Raw genomic sequence first — 21,550 nt, forward strand, 5'->3', positions numbered from 1 at the left:
GATTAAAGCAAATCTTCATTTGCAAGTTATAGATTGGAAATAGTGTGTTTTCCACTATTAATAATAATAAGAAAGGTTTTTAGCATTACACAATGACAGGCTAGCATTAAAGCAGAAGTAAAGTGGGGTATAAAAAGAGGAAAAAAAAAACATGCTACGGTGGCGTTTCCCATAATGTGCTAAAATGTGCTCATTATGGCCGACTTACCTTGAAAATGATTCCCTACAGCACTGCGCTGTCTGCTCTCCCCTTTCTTGCCCGAATGCCATCTTCACCCGACCTTCTTTCGGGCTCACTGTCATCGGCCTATTGATTGGCTGGGCCCCGATGCATGTGTACATGAGTTACTTCATTTCATCATGCCGAGTCTGTGCACAGAGCTGCGTCTGTGCGACTCAGTGCACCGAAAGAAAATTGCTGACAGACAGGTAGGAGCATTTTTGGCAGAGGAGACCTTTTTCTCCAGATTATCCAGTCATAATCTCCAGGAATTAAAGACAATCTTTACTAGCAAGTTACAGGTTGGAATTTAGGCATTTTTCATTATTATCATTATTATTTGCCATCAAGTCACTGCTGACCTTTGGGGAGCACATATTTGCTTCTCCATAATGATGTGTCTTCTATTCGGATTATTTTTCACAATGGCATATTCATTCTTTTATTATTATTTTTTAATTTTATTTCTTGTCATCTTTTTTCTCAACTTCATCAAATCATAATTGTCTTTCTGTCAAGTCCTCCTATGCTTCTAGTGAAAAGTTGGGCTTCATTTGTTGAAGGAATCATTTGTTTGCTTTCCTTGCTGTCTATGATATCCTTAGATTTCTTTGCCAAAGTTTAAAGACATCAATACTTTTCCCCTCTTGCTTCTTCATTGTCCAGCTTTTACACCTATAGAGATTCACAGAAAATTCCATAACTTGGACAATCTTTGTTCTTGTAGATACGTCAATACATTTGAAGATCTTTTCTAGGTCCTTCAACCTTGCTGTTCCAAGTGCCAGCCTGAATCATATTTCTTGACTGCTGGATTTTTGTAGTTAATAATTAATCCAAGGAGGCAGAAGCTGCCTACTACTACTATGTCTTGTCCATGAACTCGGATGATGTTAACTGTCTACCCTGTTGCCACTATACAATACATAATAATGCCAACAGTCCAGGCCTGGATTACTGAATGTACATTTCAACTTCCTGAAACTTCCAGTTATTTAACTTTTGTGTATATTCAATGTGGTCTGGGTAATGTACATATTATTCAGTATGTCTATAAACCTTATTTGAGATATATACACTCAGTGGCCACTTTATTAGGTACAGTACTGAGTTGGATCCCTTTTGTCTTCAGAACTGCTTTAATTCTTTGTGGCATAGATTCAACAAGGTGATGGAAACATTACTTAAAGTGACATTAAACCCTCAGATTTTTTTAACATAAGCCAATACTGTAATGTGTGCCTTACTGTAATCCATGGTTGTTTCCCTTCTCTTTGCTGCTCTTCCTTTTAAATCTGTATCTGTTCTCATGCTCTGCAGAACTTCTGTTTTGCAGCAGACTGCCTTGTCTCAGGAATGGATACACAGTGTCTGTGTATAAGTTTGTATAGGCTTGTAACCTGAGCCAGCACCACAGGAAGAGGCCCTGAGTTGAAAATGGAAGTTCTCCCCGAGCATGAGAAGACATGAGGATTTAAAAAGAAAAGCAGCAAAGTGAAGGGAAACAACCATGGATTACAGTAAGGCACACATTACAGTATTGGCTTATGTTAAAAAAATCTGAGGGTTTAATGTCACTTTAAAGAGTTTGGTCCATACAGACATGATAGCATCACAAAGTTGCTGCAGATTTGTCAGCTGCACATCCATGATGTGAAGATCCACCAGCCTGAGCCGTTGATACAAGGCAGGATGGATCCATGCTTCCATGTTGTTTACATCAAATTCTGACCCGACCATCTGAATGTCGTGACAGAAATCGAGGCTCATCAGAACAGGCAACATTTTTTCCAATCTACTATTTTACAATTTTAGTGAGCCCTTGCAAACTGTAGCCTCAGTTTCCTGTTCTTAGCTGACAGAAGTGGCACTCGGTGTGGTCTTCTGTGGCTGTAGCCCATTGGCTTCAAGGTTCAATGTGTTCTGTGTTCAGAGATGCTCTCCTGCATACCTCGGATGTAACAAGTGGCTATTTGAGTTACTGTTGTCTTTCTATCATCTAGATTGCATCCCTCTTTTTTAGTTACAAACCCCTGGGAAAGCGTGTATGATTTAGTTGTGCAATTTATAAATTGTGTTCTAAGTCCCTGGGGTTGGGATAATGGAGAGAAGGATGGGTCATTATCCCATCAGCGAAGTAAGCTGGTCAGTCCAGGTTTTGATCGTCGCAGCTTTGTAATCAAAGGTGTAGCCCATGATTGCGGGTGTGAGTGTTTAAAAGGAAGCCTGGCTTTATGGATAGCAGACTGTTACCCAGCTAGGTGAGCTGAAGGACTGAAGCCCGCATTTATCGGTTTGTTGCTGAAAAGGACATTGTTTTGGAAAACGTGGAATACCGGAAAGTACTAACTAATGTTATGAAGTGCTGTATTTTGCTACAAAGAATGGACTTTATTTCATGAATGCAGAATTACTTGTTTACTGTGTGCCATGGAAAATTTAGCTTTTTTGAAAAGTCAAGTGGACTGTCTGGTGCTGTATTTGCCCTAGAAGACTGTGGTTAAGAATGTTTCCTGTTACAATATCTATACAGTGTGTGTGTGTGTGTGTGTGTGTGTGTGTATATAATGTATATACAAGCTGTGCTCAATAATGCAATGCAGTGATTCACATAAGGTTTCTTTGGAAGATAGGACAACTAGACTCTCTCCACCCATGCTGATCTAACCTTCACCAAACGACCTTGCCCCAGCTTTTTAGTTCGGACAGTAATACAGTAAATACAAAATTGTGTACACTAAAGTGAGGTAATATCTCGAGCAGCCAAACATTTCCCAAGTTTCCCCGGCTTAAAACTGGTTATGGGTTATTTTGGGTAATACCTCTGCTGTTTTTTTGTATTTCATTAATCCCTCTTTACTGCAATAAAATTAACAATACAATGAATTAGATAAGTATTTAGTCTCTTCTTGAATCTGATAAACAGACAAAGAGTAGAAATTTTGCATCACTGTTTTGTTTCCCCAGTATTCATGTTAGAAGGACACAACCAGAAAAAGCAAAGTGAGAACCTGTCTCTTGCCACCTTCAAGGTGTCTCCTAAGACAAAACAGTTCTGAGAGGCTTAAAGACTAACTCAACCCAGAATTGAACGATTACAGTTTGGTTGCTGGCGTGTTGAATAAACCCCTTGATGCCGCACACATCTCTAGGACTCAAGCAGTGAGATCTCCTAGCTGGAGTTCATAGCAGGAAGTTGCAGTTGTCTAGACATATAAATATTCATGAGTATTAATAGACTGCCCATTAATTGGCAAGCTGACAGTACCTCTGAGAAACTGCTGAGCTGTACAGGCTCTGAATCGGCACTGAATTGTGAAGTGTCAAAGTAAATGTAGCATAGTACATATAATACATTGGAATGGAAGGTAGAAAGGTCTGCATGAAAGTGACAGGACTAAATGGGGACTTCAGATTATATTGTGTTTTATTTATAATTTTGAATTTATAATGCCGTGGGTGTTTAATAGTGAAGTCTAAGATTATAATTTGATATGAAGGTTTTTAGCAATGACAGGCTAGAATTTAAGGAGTAGTAAAGTGAGGTATTAAACAAGTAAAACTTGCTGCAGTGGTGTTAAAATGTTCTTTCCAACCACCGATTTATGTATTTGCACATGCCTCTTGAGACTCATCTGTACGGAGAGTATGGCAACCTGCTGAGCTGGTGACATCCACAGGCGGGATCCAACTCGCCAAGAAGACTCGGAGTAGACTCCAATGTAGTTTATTCAAGCTTGGCTCGGCCTCTGGGAGTCACGCCTGTGGCTGTCAGAGTCTTGCCATGCCTAATGGGATTTGAAGTTGCACTACGGGTGGAGGGCCGGGGTTTGTCTGCCCCGGCTAACAGATTAGACAAATGTATGGCTAGGCTGCTTGGAAATTGTTACTTCATTCGTGTCCCTTTGTGGATGATGCTGGGCTTGAAGATAGACTTAGCAGTCATTTTATCACTATTGGATGCCACCATGATGTTAATGGCTAAGTTTACCTTTTATAGCATGTTTTGCGGTGTGAGCTGAAACATGGTCACATAAATGTTAATTAGCTTTGATGGAGTTCTTCCTTAACTCACTTTTTCTATGACTTTATCACTTTTTACAGTCTGTCATGTTAGTTGTTAATTGTCTAGCTTAGTTAAAGCATAACTCCAGCCAAAATCATCTTCAATCCAGAGATTTCCCCCGCAGTACTTTGTTATGCCAGTAGTTGTCCTCGGTTGAATGTAGGGCTGCAACCAACTAATCGATTATTCAATAATAATCGATAACGAGAATAGTTGTGAATTTTCTCATTATAGAATAGTATGTTGGATCCCCTAGCTCTCTCCTCCATACTGGGAGGAGGCCCAGCAAGCAGTGAGCGGGTGCAATAGCCAGCCTGCTATTGACTGTTGCAATTTAAAATGGCCAATAGCAGGCTGGCTATTGCACCAGCCCATTACCTGCTCTATTTACATTCAGCTGCCATCTGCAGAGTCTTGCCACAGGCAGGGGGCATTCCCTGGCTGAAGCTATTCAAGCACCATGCCCATACTATACAATTATTTTAAAAAAACTATAAAAGGTGAGAAAAAAGTCATTTTCGGGTTTCAGCTTGACAAATTCTGCTGCGGGAGGTGTGTTGCAGTGCCATTCATTTTAATAGCACCTCAAACGCACCTCCCACTCACAGTGTGAGCGCCTGCACTGGAACGCACGTTACCGCAATGCCAGTGCAGTGCGATTGCAAAAAATTGTGCATGCAGTTTTATTCTAAAGTAAACTTTATATTTGTAACACTGCATTTGTGTATTTTATTTTATATTAAGTATGGTATTTCATTTTTTTGTATCCAATTAATCTAAAAAAATAATCAACCAACTAATCGATTCTGAAAATAAGCATTATTTGCAGCCCAAGTTAAATGATTATTTTCATTAAACCCACTTCTTCTGAGTCCAAGCCATCCTGGACCCTCCCCCAGCCTGTGACTGAACAGAGAAAGGAGAAGCAGCACAGTGATGAACTCATCTCTCTGTCACTCTGCTTTCTCAGCCGATCAACATGCTTCTTTTCAGCACATCACTGATTGGCTCCTTGTACAGCTTCTTCTTATCACACTCCGCCTGCTATACATGGATGGCAACATGATATCGGGTCAAATTCAGGTACTTACACTGGTTATATTTAAGAAAAATGCATTTAAAGATGTATTAAATAGCTGCATTAATTTGCGTCTTTTATATCTGCCTTGAGTTTAGCTTTAAATTTAAGGCTTGCTGTTAAATATAAATTCAAAACCGATCCCTTTAGAATTGATTAATAGTTTTAATTTACTGTTCTAAAACAAATTCCTGTGTGAGAGATGGTTATATGGGGATTTTTTCCCCCTGTAATCCTCAATGTGTACGTTATCTCACGATTCAGCTTTACGCCTATAAAAATGATTTGCCTAATCCTGCCGTTACATATTTGTCCAACTGCAAAGGCAATCTCTAATTCCATTACTATATGAAAGAGATTTCTCTTCCTCCAGTGACATTAAAGTCATTTATGAAATTCCCATAGGTTGATATTTATCAGCGAGCAGAAGTTTCCATTGTACCATCGATCCATTTTAATGTTAGTTAATTGGAACTGGCATTTCATGTCTGTGCACTGCTTTCTGGCAGAGCTCTTGATGTTGATGCCTGTAAAAGGTTTTGTTTTATTTTAATGGTTTTTCCACATTCAGCAAAAAGTAAAAAGGCAAATCCATGTATTTATTTAATTTTAATCAACGTGCCATAAAGTTGAGATTGCGGCCTTTAGGTGTATAGGTGCATAAACATGCATCCTTGTATAAGCAGAGTGTGCACTCTACAGATATGCCTATCACTGGTCTAATCTGGGGGGATCTATAGCAGTTGGTCAGGAAAATCCAACTTTACCAACTGATTCTTTTAAGCTTAAAGCAGAACTCTGGGCAAAATGGTTCCTAACCCTTGCAGCGGGGCTACCCATGCACTGCAAGGGTTTAGTGCTCGTTTGTTTCTAGATTAAGGAAAAAAAAGTTATACACAGATGATCCTCGGAGCCGGGCAGCTCTTAGACTGGTACCTGGAGCCTCGCTACCCCTCTGCTGCAGTGGTCTAAAGATCCTCAAGTCATCACGTTATTTACACTTTGTATAGGATGGGAGGACACAGAGGGACATGCCACCGCTGCAGTGCAAGAGACAGAATAAAGGGAGAACTGTAACAGCCGGCTGGGTCTGAGGTTCGGGTGAGTATAACTTTTTTTTAACCTAGACACAAACGAGCTCTGCTTTAAAGCCACACTCCAAGAAAAAATGATCATTTACACACCTCGCTGTGTGTGTAAATTGTCATTAAAAATCTGGTTGTTATGTGCAGAGGTCCGTTGCAAAGTATATAAATCTTACCTTGCTGCAGGCTGTGTCCTACATATACTACACATAACACTGAGCTTCTGGGCACTAAAAGGACTGAGGGAAGTGGCTTGAGCAATAGAGTTCTCCAGACGCATCACCCGCCCCTTCTCAATTTTTGTCAATTCACAAAAAGCATACAAAGGCATTCTGTGAATAAAAAACAATGTCACCATGAAAAAAACAAACAGATTCTGAATGGGCAATAGTCCTGTGCAGATGAACACAGTTCAACGTGGCCCTAAGACTTATAGGGGCTGATTTATAAATCTTCCATCCAGCGTATAGCTTGGTAAATGGCATTCACATGGTATAACTGCCACTAGATGGCGCTGAGGAGCATAACAATTTCCTATGTTCCTCTGCTCCATCTAGTGCCCGTAGTTTGCGAACAGCATTCCTCCATCTATACGCTGGATGGAAGAGTTATAAATTAGCCCCAAAGTTGTTTGTCGGGGTGAAATATTTTAAAAAAATGTTTCATACATCTCTGGAATACATGCAAATTCCCTTTTGTTTCATCCCATTGGACACGCTGCAAATACAGATAAATAACTGTTTGATGTACTGGAAATATAGTGGGGGCAGTTTATCAAAACTAGAGCAGGCAGAATCTGGGGCAGTTGGCCATGGCAACCGATCACCTTCTCTCTTCAGTTTGTTCAGATGAAAATGAAAGAGAGAAGCTGATTGGTTTCCATGGCCAAGTGCTCCAGTTTCTGTCTGCTCCAGTTTTGATGAATGCCCTTCAGTGGGTACTAATCAGGCATAGAACGTGTTCCCCATAAACATTTCTATAAATCTTGAGCTTTGTGTTTGTATCTGTGCTGCATGTCCAAATTAATTCATGTTTCAGCTGCTTTGGTAGCCTTATCCAGGCTGATGGAATATATTTAGCAAGATACATGATCCAGTGACACGGAGCTTGGAATGTGCTCCATTCTGACCAGGCTTCCATGCATGTGGCATTTATGTGTTGTCTCAATGCCGGAGACTGTTCATTTTTCTTGTGTAGCAGTGTATCCCAGCACTTTTTTTGTCATTTTTCTCTATGTGTGTGTAAGTCTATCTGTACAAATATTTATATTATGACCACGAATTTACAGTGACCAAATACCCCCTGTACTTTTAGGTTTACCACTTCTACAGCCCTGACAATAACTTCATATAAAATATCATATATGGTGAAATGACACACCTGTATGGGTGTAAATTCATTCTTTTTTTAGAGGCTTTTTTGCATGTGTTGTAGGAAAAGCGATACTGCTCACCTGAGTCTCCAAAGAACATAGGAAAATCTTTCCATGTACGGTAATGCTCGCTCCTCCACAATTGGTCGGAAATATAGCTGGCTTAGTGAAGTTACACATATAGCAGCCCCCATTCCCTTAGGGCTTGTAGGCCTATCAGTATTTTTTTTTTGCTCCCAGGACTTTTACAAAATGCTATGTTGACTGACCAAAAATCACAGGCTTAGCAAGGCATAACGAAGGGTACCTGTGGTATAGGGATATACAGATGTTAAAGGATACCAGGACTGGTGCCTCGTTCAGGAGCTGTCAGTAGAACATGCAGAAAGGTCAATACAGTCAGCAGGCAGAGACATTGTCAGCAAACAGACAAAAGGTCGGTTCAGGTGGCAGGCAGAGTTCAGCTGCTCTCACCTTGGCCTGACCTGGCTTGTAAATTTGACTTTCTTCAGATCTGCTTCTCTATATTTAGTTGACCCAGTTTTTTTGTTTTGTTACCTGGCTGTTGCCTGCCCTGACGGATTTTCCAGAGTCATGCAATATGGCACTTTGTCTTGGCTTTACTTTTGTTTCTGACTTCAGCTTGACCTCTGCTACTTACTGCTTGTTGCTGATGATGATACTCAGAAACTCTGCATCTGCAACTAATTTCCAGCCTCACCATCAGTGGCCCAGAGGAAACCCAATCTCCTCTTAGCTTGTTCCTTGGCTTCATCTGCTTGTCTACCTAACCCAGCTGTGTAAGAATGCCTCACCTGCTGATCGGCCTCCTAATGGTGAATGATTATGACACATTGACAGTTTCTACTTCTTTAATTTATGTATGTAATAAAATGTACATGAAGGCATTGTAGGTAGGTCAATATATGTACAGTGTGAACATACAGTATATGTCGAGGAAGCATGAAAAATATGAACAGTTGGCAATTCCTAGGTTGGTACTGTTTTGGCTGAAAAGGAAATGGCATGTACTATAAGGATGGTAAAGATGGTAAAATAAAATCATTATTAGCTATCATATCAGCCTGCGTCCATGAGCTATTGTAAGGTCATTGAACATCTTTGTCACTGGCCTCTAATATTCTCTTGTTTTACAGTAGGGGTCTGATATATATACTGTTTATTTATGTACTGTATATATGTGTGTGTGTGTTGGTGTGTATATATATATATATATACACATACATACATATACATACAGTATATGGTACAAGATTGCAGCACCATGCAAGTATTTACTTTATGTAGCAGAAAGAGTGGAGGTCGACTTGAAACTATTTCTTAGCTTATTTCTTAGCTTCCCTTGTTACATATAATTGGGGGTTATTAAAAAAAAGTGTGCAGGCTGAAAACATGACAGTATTTTCCTTTGTTCAGAACTAACTAATTTAGTTTTTTTCTGTTTTTCCATACTACCTCGCATTACACCAGCATTAATCATTTCCCTACCTCAGACTTTTACAGAGCATAGGCTACCAATGGCTGTGTTATTAACCTTCCTTTTTTTTAATCTATCAGTGTGTTATGTGTAACATGTGTATGAATCTTTATACACTGACATATACTATAACAGTATAAACTCTGTAATATTCAGTCACGAATATTTTTATTCATACCTACATTACATAGGTTCATTCATATTGCACTGAATGTCAAGAGGCTATTGTGACTGCAGCTCTAGCTGTGTATTGATTTATGGATATAAAATAAACTTTGAACAGGGAAAGAGAAACTTTGAACAGGGAAAGATATGCAATCAGGAAATACACAAGTTGACAATAAAACAATACAATGCAAATATTGCTGTCCTGAAGATGGAATACTTCACTTACAAATCTACACATGGCATGGTCTGTTTATGCAGAGGGAGAATACAATGTATTTATTTACATACTTATCCTTATTTTACTCCTCAATACTAGAGGGATCTCCCCTGTATAAACACATAACTGCATTATATTTATGGAAATATGCTTTTCCCTGAGTAGTCATTACGGCACAAGTGTGAAATGTGAGTTACTATTTATACTGTGCTTCTCCGTGTGTCTATTACTTGTTTGTGCTTTCTTTCTTTCTTTCTTTCTTTCTTTCTTTCTTTCTTTTTTTGCAGTTTATATCAGAGCAGAATAGGTGAGCCCTGTGAACAACAACCTGACCTCATGGATCCGGAGTATACATAATGCCCCATTCATACCGGGGCGTATCATGAACTTGCGACAAACATGCACGCTTAAACGCACGTTCACTATATGTGTACAAACACGGAACGAGCTTGCGTTGCTATTACTAGATAATAGCACTTGAAACACGGGCGAGGAAATGCAGTTTTGCCCCGCACGTAGGGGGAAAAAAATGTGGCGGGCATTTCGCCAAATTTGCAACATGTACATGTTGCAACATGTACAGGTCATGTACTTTGCAGGGAAGCAACTGTCCACCTTTAAGGGGGCTTGTAGCTGTGAACTCCAGGGTTATCCTCAGACAATGTAGACTATTCCTATACCTAGTAATAGCATATTCATAAGCAAGCCTACTTAACTGTAATAACTGAATAATTACTGTTGACTTTGCAGATGTGTTGTTAAGAAGAACTATGGATGTGGTAAAAACACTAACTGTTGTATAAGCATGAATGCTTCCTTTCTAGTCTAGTATATGTCTTCTGGATTCAATGACCGCTAGTACGACACAGAGGGAGGTATTAACATAGGTAACTGGGGGGCAGGTTAGTGTGGGCACAGTGAACATCTTCCATGTGGGCACTCCTATGCAGTGAAATGGCATGAGGTTGGCATGGAGTGGATTAAGAAGTGAGACAGCCATAGAGAAGGTTTAGCAAGCAGTCACATTTATGGCACAGTGGATCCAGATATACAGTGAAGTGAATGTATCAAAACTGGAGCAGACAAATTGTGGAGCAGCTGTGCATGGCAACCAATCAGCTTCTATCTCTCATTTTAAAATCTTAACTCAACAAACTGAAGAGAGATGCTGATTTGTTGCCATGCACAGCTGCTCCAGATTTTGTCTGCTCCAGTTTTGATAAATTCCCCCCAGTGTCTATAGTTGGATTTACAGTTGGCATAATAGCCACATGCCTATAGGCAGCTTTATTAAAGAGACTGCTATTAGTTTCGTATTTTGACCACATATTGCTTTTTCAGTACAAAAAATCATTTAGTATTACCTTATTTTGCATGGCATCACAATATTGCATGAAAGTTTAGGATCAGAAAAACAAGTAAATTTTTTTGGAAAGGATGTGATCCAAACAGATGGTTGTTAATAAGGGCACCAAAATTGATGTGACAACAGGCACCAGCAGTGAAACTTCTCCCTGACAATTTATTATGCTTCCAGTGGTGAATGGTATTATAAATTGTGTTCAGCATGGTCCGCGCTACCTTGCTCATGCTTACCAATAAGTAGAAAAATGTATAGGGTGCAAGAGGCTTATTATAACCTAACAGAAACCAAGCCTTCAGCAAAATGGTGGAAAGGAGGGGTGTAAAGCATCCATAATGGCTGACATCTGTGCTTAAAGCAAAGAATTGGGCATATGATCACATCCTACTTTACCCTCCACTAGGTATAGATAGATAGCTCAAGCATTTGCTCAAACAATATAGGGCCCCCGGCAGTCTGTCCTTGAAGGATAATTCATTCCTACCTTAGAAAGCTTGTACTAAAGGAGGTGGGGTTCTGATGGATGTGGGCAGGTTTTACTGTGCTCCTGGGTAGGGATTAGTTACGCAAATAAAACCCAGGTTTTACGTTTTAGTCAGCATAAACTGCCAGAAAGTGCTGTTCATGCAGATAAAGAGTTACAGAAAGTACCATATGCACTATACTGAGGAGTATAATCAGCAAATTAATTATAGACTGAATGAAAGGCTTTTAGTTTATCGTTTGCCCTATTTACCAACATGAATATATGCAGATATACGCTTCATAATTTAAGGTAATTAGAATTAACAGGATGCTAATTTATGGTAATGAGCCGTGAATAGAAACAGATATTTATTTTAGATTAAACTGCACTATAGGAAGCCATGGTTCAGGTGTAGAACGCTGTAGCGGTTCAGACTGTAGCTATTTGCAGTACAGTGCAGCATGCAGTCCAGATAATGCTTTAGATCATTGAGACTCAGTTGGGGATGACAGAATCAATTTACAGCAGATTGGGCAAATTTGTGAACACCTTGATACACTATGATGCACCATTTACTCCTCCTCAGGCATTTTAAAGCTCCTCTCCATGCAAGTGTTTGTTTTTTTTAAGATCATCCACCCTCTGCAGCCCCACATTGAAGATATGCAATCAGGAAATACACAAGTTGACAATAAAACAATACAATGCAAATATTGCTGTCCTGAAGATGGAATACTTCACTTACAAATCTACACATGGCATGGTCTGTTTATGCAGAGGGAGAATACAATGTATTTATTTACATACTTATCCTTATTTTACTCCTCAATACTAGAGGGATCTCCCCTGTATAAACACATAACTGCATTATATTTATGGAAATATGCTTTTCCCTGAGTAGTCATTACGGCACAAGTGTGAAATGTGAGTTACTATTTATACTGTGCTTCTCCGTGTGTCTATTACTTGTTTGTGCTTTCTTTCTTTCTTTCTTTCTTTCTTTCTTTCTTTCTTTTTTTGCAGTTTATATCAGAGCAGAATAGGTGAGCCCTGTGAACAACAACCTGACCTCATGGATCCGGAGTATACATAATGCCCCATTCATACCGGGGCGTATCATGAACTTGCGACAAACATGCACGCTTAAACGCACGTTCACTATATGTGTACAAACACGGAACGAGCTTGCGTTGCTATTACTAGATAATAGCACTTGAAACACGGGCGAGGAAATGCAGTTTTGCCCCGCACGTAGGGGGAAAAAAATGTGGCGGGCATTTCGCCAAATTTGCAACATGTACATGTTGCAACATGTACAGGTCATGTACTTTGCAGGGAAGCAACTGTCCACCTTTAAGGGGGCTTGTAGCTGTGAACTCCAGGGTTATCCTCAGACAATGTAGACTATTCCTATACCTAGTAATAGCATATTCATAAGCAAGCCTACTTAACTGTAATAACTGAATAATTACTGTTGACTTTGCAGATGTGTTGTTAAGAAGAACTATGGATGTGGTAAAAACACTAACTGTTGTATAAGCATGAATGCTTCCTTTCTAGTCTAGTATATGTCTTCTGGATTCAATGACCGCTAGTACGACACAGAGGGAGGTATTAACATAGGTAACTGGGGGGCAGGTTAGTGTGGGCACAGTGAACATCTTCCATGTGGGCACTCCTATGCAGTGAAATGGCATGAGGTTGGCATGGAGTGGATTAAGAAGTGAGACAGCCATAGAGAAGGTTTAGCAAGCAGTCACATTTATGGCACAGTGGATCCAGATATACAGTGAAGTGAATGTATCAAAACTGGAGCAGACAAATTGTGGAGCAGCTGTGCATGGCAACCAATCAGCTTCTATCTCTCATTTTAAAATCTTAACTCAACAAACTGAAGAGAGATGCTGATTTGTTGCCATGCACAGCTGCTCCAGATTTTGTCTGCTCCAGTTTTGATAAATTCCCCCCAGTGTCTATAGTTGGATTTACAGTTGGCATAATAGCCACATGCCTATAGGCAGCTTTATTAAAGAGACTGCTATTAGTTTCGTATTTTGACCACATATTGCTTTTTCAGTACAAAAAATCATTTAGTATTACCTTATTTTGCATGGCATCACAATATTGCATGAAAGTTTAGGATCAGAAAAACAAGTAAATTTTTTTGGAAAGGATGTGATCCAAACAGATGGTTGTTAATAAGGGCACCAAAATTGATGTGACAACAGGCACCAGCAGTGAAACTTCTCCCTGACAATTTATTATGCTTCCAGTGGTGAATGGTATTATAAATTGTGTTCAGCATGGTCCGCGCTACCTTGCTCATGCTTACCAATAAGTAGAAAAATGTATAGGGTGCAAGAGGCTTATTATAACCTAACAGAAACCAAGCCTTCAGCAAAATGGTGGAAAGGAGGGGTGTAAAGCATCCATAATGGCTGACATCTGTGCTTAAAGCAAAGAATTGGGCATATGATCACATCCTACTTTACCCTCCACTAGGTATAGATAGATAGCTCAAGCATTTGCTCAAACAATATAGGGCCCCCGGCAGTCTGTCCTTGAAGGATAATTCATTCCTACCTTAGAAAGCTTGTACTAAAGGAGGTGGGGTTCTGATGGATGTGGGCAGGTTTTACTGTGCTCCTGGGTAGGGATTAGTTACGCAAATAAAACCCAGGTTTTACGTTTTAGTCAGCATAAACTGCCAGAAAGTGCTGTTCATGCAGATAAAGAGTTACAGAAAGTACCATATGCACTATACTGAGGAGTATAATCAGCAAATTAATTATAGACTGAATGAAAGGCTTTTAGTTTATCGTTTGCCCTATTTACCAACATGAATATATGCAGATATACGCTTCATAATTTAAGGTAATTAGAATTAACAGGATGCTAATTTATGGTAATGAGCCGTGAATAGAAACAGATATTTATTTTAGATTAAACTGCACTATAGGAAGCCATGGTTCAGGTGTAGAACGCTGTAGCGGTTCAGACTGTAGCTATTTGCAGTACAGTGCAGCATGCAGTCCAGATAATGCTTTAGATCATTGAGACTCAGTTGGGGATGACAGAATCAATTTACAGCAGATTGGGCAAATTTGTGAACACCTTGATACACTATGATGCACCATTTACTCCTCCTCAGGCATTTTAAAGCTCCTCTCCATGCAAGTGTTTGTTTTTTTTAAGATCATCCACCCTCTGCAGCCCCACATTGCTATTGCTACTAACCTTTCTTCTGTTCATAGAAATCACATGCTGAAGTCTAGGTGATGCCATTTCTCACTGTATGAGACGAAGGCACGCTCTGCAGATATGGGGGTATTGAGGGTGACCAGTCTGAACAGGTAATGCCGCTGCTACAATAGTTGGCAGACTGCATTCCCTGATCAAAGCTAATTGAAAGTAGTCAGTGGCAGTATGTAAAAATGCTCAAACAATAGGGTCAGAGCAATCGCTTTAAATATTCTTTTCATGCCTGGGCAACCGATTTGAGAAGTCTTTTGAACCATCTTTGAAGGTCATTTGCTTGATCCAAAAGGCTGCCCCCAGTCTATCTACCCTCTTCCAAATGTCACCATCTCACTAGATAGTAGACATGTGCGATTCGTTTCATTCCGAAACGAAATTCGGACGAATTTTTAGAAATTCGGACATTCGGATGTATCCGAATTACAGGTATAATGAATGCAAACGAATCCATATTTCCGTTTCCGATATTCTTTCGAACGTTCTTTTCGGTAGTTCTTTCGAACGTTCGTTTCGTTTTCGTTTATTTTTCTCATTTCATTCATTCGTTCGTTGCAGCAAAGTGACATTAGAGAAGGAGAAAAACATTTTTTTCCCCTCAAATGTCACTTTGCTGCAACGAACGAACGAATTAACGAAACGAAAATGAACGTTCGAACGAACTACCGCTAACGAATTTCGTCCGAATCCAAATTGACTTTCACACTCGAATCCCGAAAAAAACGAAATTACACAAAATACGAATCAAAACGAAACAAAACACATTTTTTGCCAGTGCACATGTCTACTAGATAGCAAGAGTTAAATATGTTTTTAAAATTCCAACTTCAGCTATAAGTGTGCAACAGCCACTGTTGTGTTTTTACTTCCGTCTGTGCCCCTGTGTCTTGGGATATTTTCCCTCACTTCCCGTCTCATCAATGGGGACAGTCAAAAATGTTAAGTAGCACAAGGATGGGTTACAAATTCTGACAATTGCAGCCTTCCGGTCCCGTTGACAACAACTACGTGTATTTCGTGTATGGGTGTCAAAGGGACAGGAAGTGAGGAAGAATCTTCCCAATGGTATTTTAGACAGAAATAATAATTTAAAAAAAACTGCCAGAAATGTTAATACTGCAGCCCAGTTAGATGATGTAAACAAGCTCAAGGTTGCAATAGCAGTTTTCCGATTTTCAGGCTGACTCTTTTCTTTATTGTAGAAGTGATTCAGGCAGTTGTAAACCCTCCCCCATCACTTCTACATGGCAGCACAGCCTATATTTATAGGTATTGTAGTTTTTTACTGTATGCTAATTTAAGGCTTAACATATGTAGTATTTATTGCCTCAATGCAGTATTATTGCCTCAGTTGCAGTTGCATTTATATTTAACAGATAATTTTGAATATATTATATTTGTGTGCAATAAAATACATTTTTTTAAAATTTTTGTGTATTTTTTGCAAATATAGATCTTATAACATGCAACATATGAAATTGAGATTACTATCCTTTTTTTTTTTTTATAGGCCCTCTGACTATATATATTTATCATTCAGCACCGGCAAAATTTGGATACAATGGATTTTTGGCTCATGTGACATTGTTCTCCTATAGATAGTGACATTTTATAAAGTGCATATCCTTGTTAATTCTATGGATCATTGTCAGATTAACCAGACCCCCGTAGGCACTTTTCTTGAGCACACTCTGATTTTTTGTTTTTGTTTTTTTAATAGAGAGATATTTTTGGACTTTTTGGAAATAAAGGATTGCATACTGTACTTTTATATGTTGGTTAATATTTTATTTGACATGCAGGGTCCTGCAAGGTTTTTTAAAGGGGTGTTTTTTTTACAGAAAGTTTTTTTATAATTAAGGATACATGTATTTCCAAAATACGTGGTGGCTTTATATTTAAATGTAAACCTATGTACACCCCTATAACCATGTGTGTAATAAATAATAACAGTAGGAAATCTGTCCATGTATCGCAGCATTGAAACCGTTATGAATACCTTTTTAACTCAGATCAGGTGATCTTGCTCCTTTTCCTCTGCACTGCATGACCCGATAAATGGATGGGGCTAATCCACAGCATGTGACGTGTCTTGCTAAAGTCACTGCTGTGTTTTCCCATCCTATGTCCAAGGCCGCACAGACCTCATGCAGTCATCTGGGGTTGTGTTAAATAAGGGGAGCATAGGAAGCCATGTCAACGCACTGCTGTTCATGAGAGAAAGCAGGAAAATGCATGAAGATTTCAGATTGACCTGCAGAACATTGACCCAGGGATCGAGGAAGTGCTAGTAACTAGCAGGATCACCAGGTATTTACTAAAATGCCTTTACAATAAAAAATAACATCTATAATCAGTATAATCAATTAATTAAAGTCCAGCTTTAAATTAGTTAAATAAATTCCAGGTCTACCAAAGCAAAAGTTATACAACGATTTATTGTTTGTTTTCTTTAGGAACCAGCCACAGCCTGAGTATAAAAGCATGTCCCATGCCAGCATGTTGCAGAGAAGGACCCCTGCTCTCCATGTGGAGGTCTCTCTTCAGAGGTCTGACACCTCCTGCTAGGTCAGATCCAGAGCTACTGAATCAGCAGGGAGCATGGGCCTGTTTGCTTATTGACATCTCAGCAGTTATTTAAAGTGTATCTAAAGTCAAAACATTTTTTTTTAAATTTGAATAGAGTAGAGAAGGGTTACAGCGCATGTCATTTTATTTTTTGCTGTATCACATTTGGGGAATTTTCATCCATTTCTTTTCCCAGTGATGCAACAGAAGGTGAGAGTAAATATCTTTAAGAAGAAATCCCCTGTTAGTTGTCACCAGGTGTGCCCATTTGAAGATTTCCCTTCCCTCTTATTACTGTGACAGCAATAAAAGTTCAGTTGTCCCATCACTTTCTTTCCCATTGACAATGGATTCATGTACACAACAAAGACACAGATAAAAATAAAAGCCTGATACAGGCTCTAAAGCCTTTTCTATTCTGAGCAACACTAAAAAAATGATTTTGGCTTTAGATGCACTTTAACAAGGTGACCCAACTATACTGTTTGAAATACCACTAGAAATACCACCAGATATAGACTCTCCTAATCTGTATATGAAATGTATGCAGGTATTTAACAGAAAACATATAAACGTGTAAAAAAAACATCCGAAAATACTTTGAAGCAAATGTTACAAAGGTACAAAGTTGCTTCTTTTATTTTCCCAATACATGGCTAAGTTTTGGTCCTCTCTCGGGCCTTTCTTCATCCTCATTGTCTGATAACTGCTACATTGATGGCTTCAGACAGCAATCAGACTGTAGAGAGCCAAGTCCAAACAATGGCATAGGAGACCTCCGAATTCTCTCTGCTGGATACAGATCACTTTTCCTATTGTTAGTGCAGGAATAAGCTCACATGTGTGGTGGTTGTGAAGCTAAAAAGGAAGACTCTGTACGTTTGGTATTTATTGTCTAGACGAGCTGTCAGTGTTCATAAAAAAGGCATTATTCAGTAAGGTGTGGTAATTCTGATTAAATGCATTTAGCCACAGCAACCAATTAAAATTCATCTTGTACTCATTTGGCATCAGAAGAGTGAATATTAACTGGTTGCTTCAGGTGGATGCTCTTTTTAATCAAAATTTTGAAACAATTTTGTTTATTAATTTTTTATAGGATGTGCCAAAATAAATAATACAGAAAGTGTCCAACGGTGCATTCATCAATGGTATATATATGTATGTAAATGTATGCATTTAGGATAAGTTTATTTTTGACAAATATTTGATACAACATTTGCTCCCTTGATGTGTTGCCATGATCTTAATCTTCCAACTCTGGCTTGACACTTTGTATTTATTTTCTTACTACTATTAGATTAGAAGTCAGTGTTAAAGTGCATCTAACACCAAAACTTTTTTGGGGGGGTTTTTCTTTTTGTATCTGTGTCCTCGCTGATCAATTCTTACCACTGTTACCAGGACAGAAAGTGGTGGGAAATTAAAAATTTTAAGTTGTTATTAGAACAAGAATAGATGGGAAATCTTCCAATGGGGATTCTTGCTTTGGTGACAACTGTCAAATCAGATTTCCCTAAATCTGTAAAGATTTCCTCTTGCTTCCTGCTATCTCTGCAGGGCAGGGGAAAAAAAACAAAACCAGAGTTTTATCCTTTCCCTTGTCTAACTTTCCTCTACTAACCAGTTATCAAGTATTAGAGATGTCCCATCACACTCCAAACTGACGGTTCACAGTATGTAGCTCAAGTGGGGGCTGAAATGTCCAATGGATGGTGCTGTAAAACCAGAGGAAGTAATAAGGTCAACAGCACAGCAAGGTCTACTTTATCGATCCGTCTTTTATTGACTTTCAGATAAACATGGTGTCACAAGCATTCGCAAAATTTCAGAACCACATGTGGTCCCTTCATCAGGTAAAACAATTTGTCATATTGTGGTTCCGAAACGTTGTGATCGCTTGTGACACCATGTTTATCTAAACGTCAATAAAAAAAAAAAGGATTGATAAAAAGGACATCAGTGTGCTAGTGACTTTATTACTTATTCTACTAACCACTAAGCCACTGTGCTGCCCATGTGAAGAAAAAAATGACTTATTTTAGAAAAGTGACATTGATGTATAGTTCAGTGACTTATAGAAAAGTGTCAAGCATGTGGTTTTATATGGCAATCGAACAGTCAGGTATAAGCAGGATATGACTGTTCTTTTCTTTCCACCCCTCCCATCCTCAGACTCTAGTGTAGGCTTTTTCTTTTATTTTTATGGTTGTTTGAATCTTAATATGCAGAATATGATTTAAAGGTAAACTGTAATGAGTTTTTGGTTGAATGATTTCTTTAAGTGAACTTGTTACTTTTGTTGCATTTAGTAACAAGTTATCTTTATATTCCACCTCCTCTGCTACTAATAAATACCCTCACTGAGCTCCCCACCACCCTGGATATCTGTCCCAATGTCGAAACCCTTGTGTAAGCTCTGTTACACTTGCCATATACACTTAGACATCTGTTGTTCAGCCCCATGGGTGGCTACTATATTTAGGGAGCCAGCACACATGATTATGTGAATACCCAAATAGTGATTGTATCTGGCTGAATGCAGTCAATGTTTGGCTGGCAATGTTCCACCCAGCTCCTTCAATTTTTCATATTCTGCCATATTCATATGTAATATGTAATACCTGATAAATATCGAAAAACTTGAACGGACAAACCTGCTGGATTTAATGTGTACAAAAGAAGTGTTTGAACTGTTTCTTCTCTACTGATTGGTACTTTGGAATGGCCTATAATGTTTGTTTTAAATAGTAGTAATAATAATAATGTAACAGCATTTGGGTCCAAAAAAGGCACTCTCTCTCCAAAAGAAACCAAATTAGCAGCTTTAAGTATTCTAGGCCTTTATATCAAATGTCATGCCCATTGTACCTTTCTTTAATTGAGTACCAGCCCAGTAATCCTTCGTCTTTAGCTTTAAAGAGAGAGCGGGAATGTTATTTCCCTTTAGCAAAATGCAATTGATGTACAAGCATGAGTAGATACATGGGAGAGTTAGGAAAACTATCTAATCATCTTAGTTTAGTGTGATAAGCAGCGTTTGACAGGCTCTCCAAGCCATTGCCTGGCAGTGCAGGTGGAATGCATACATTTGACATGCATGAGATGGTTTGCACGACAGCTTTGCTTCTACTGTTGAGCTGGAAATGTATTCACTAGGAATAAATAGAGACAAATATTTTCCATTAATATTTTTCTTTTCTTCTTTTTTTTCCCAGAATGATTCCTGGGGAAAACAATATTCTTATGCACTCTTCAAAGCTATGAGCCATATGCTGTGCATCGGTTATGGGGCGCGGGCTCCAGTTAGCATGTCGGACCTCTGGATAACTATGCTCAGTATGATTGTTGGCGCTACATGCTATGCTATGTTTGTTGGCCACGCAACAGCCTTAATCCAATCTTTAGATTCTTCACGTCGACAGTATCAAGAAAAGGTAACTGTTTTACATACTCTTAAAAATTGTACAGTAATCCAAAGGGGGTGATTTACTAACCTAAACACACACACGTACCAGGTGCGTGTGATTTTCACACAGCAAAACGTATTTATCAACCAAAAAGTCTCTAAAAGCATATTTCCACTAATGCCATATATGGAAAAAGCATGCACATGATGCATATATAATGCTGCTTCACAGTTTAGACAAAAATGGTTAGCTCATGCATTTACATTCCTTGCATTCATCAACGCAAGCAACACAACATAGAGCTAATTTACACAACATCACCTTGCAATTCATGCTTGGCTTTGCACAACACACCTGCTGGGTGTGTACACACTACAAAGGTGTTTAGATTCCACCCATAGATCATGCTGGGAGGGAACACACTGCAGAGGTGTATACACGTTCGTGGTGTGTTTATAAGGTTAGTAAATCAACCCCAAACTCTCACAAAAAAACAAAATACATCTGTGTTAATTTAATTCATGGTTTGTAGCCTTTTTTTTATAGTTACAAATCTCTAATGGATTGCACAATTTGACCATATAAACCCTTTACCAGATGGTTAGAATCATCATTATCACCAACATTATTAGGCACCAGTATGACTTCAAAAGATGTTTATAGCTGGGTTTAACTTTACATATAAATAGCAAACAAAAGAACAGTGTGCGTGTGTGTGTGTGTATGTATGTATGTATGTATATGTGTGTGTGTGTGTGTATATGTATATATATATATATATATA

At 38.9% G+C, this 21,550-nt stretch overlaps 1 protein-coding gene across 1 annotated transcript in view; it reads left to right on the forward strand.

Moving 5' to 3' along the window:
- The first annotated feature begins 360 nt into the window (after positions 1 to 360).
- Positions 361 to 21,550, forward strand: part of LOC108800574 (potassium/sodium hyperpolarization-activated cyclic nucleotide-gated channel 1-like) — a 146,272-nt gene continuing 125,082 nt past the window's right edge. The window contains exons 1-2 of the mRNA XM_018572556.1: positions 361 to 429; positions 20,575 to 20,793. Of these exons, the coding sequence (XP_018428058.1) occupies positions 361 to 429; positions 20,575 to 20,793 (288 nt within the window). The remainder of the gene's footprint in view (positions 430 to 20,574; positions 20,794 to 21,550) is intronic.

This window comes from Nanorana parkeri, unplaced genomic scaffold (genome assembly GCF_000935625.1).
Source record: "Nanorana parkeri isolate BGI_ZX_2015 unplaced genomic scaffold, ASM93562v1 scaffold2067, whole genome shotgun sequence".
Lineage (NCBI taxonomy): Eukaryota > Metazoa > Chordata > Amphibia > Anura > Dicroglossidae > Nanorana > Nanorana parkeri.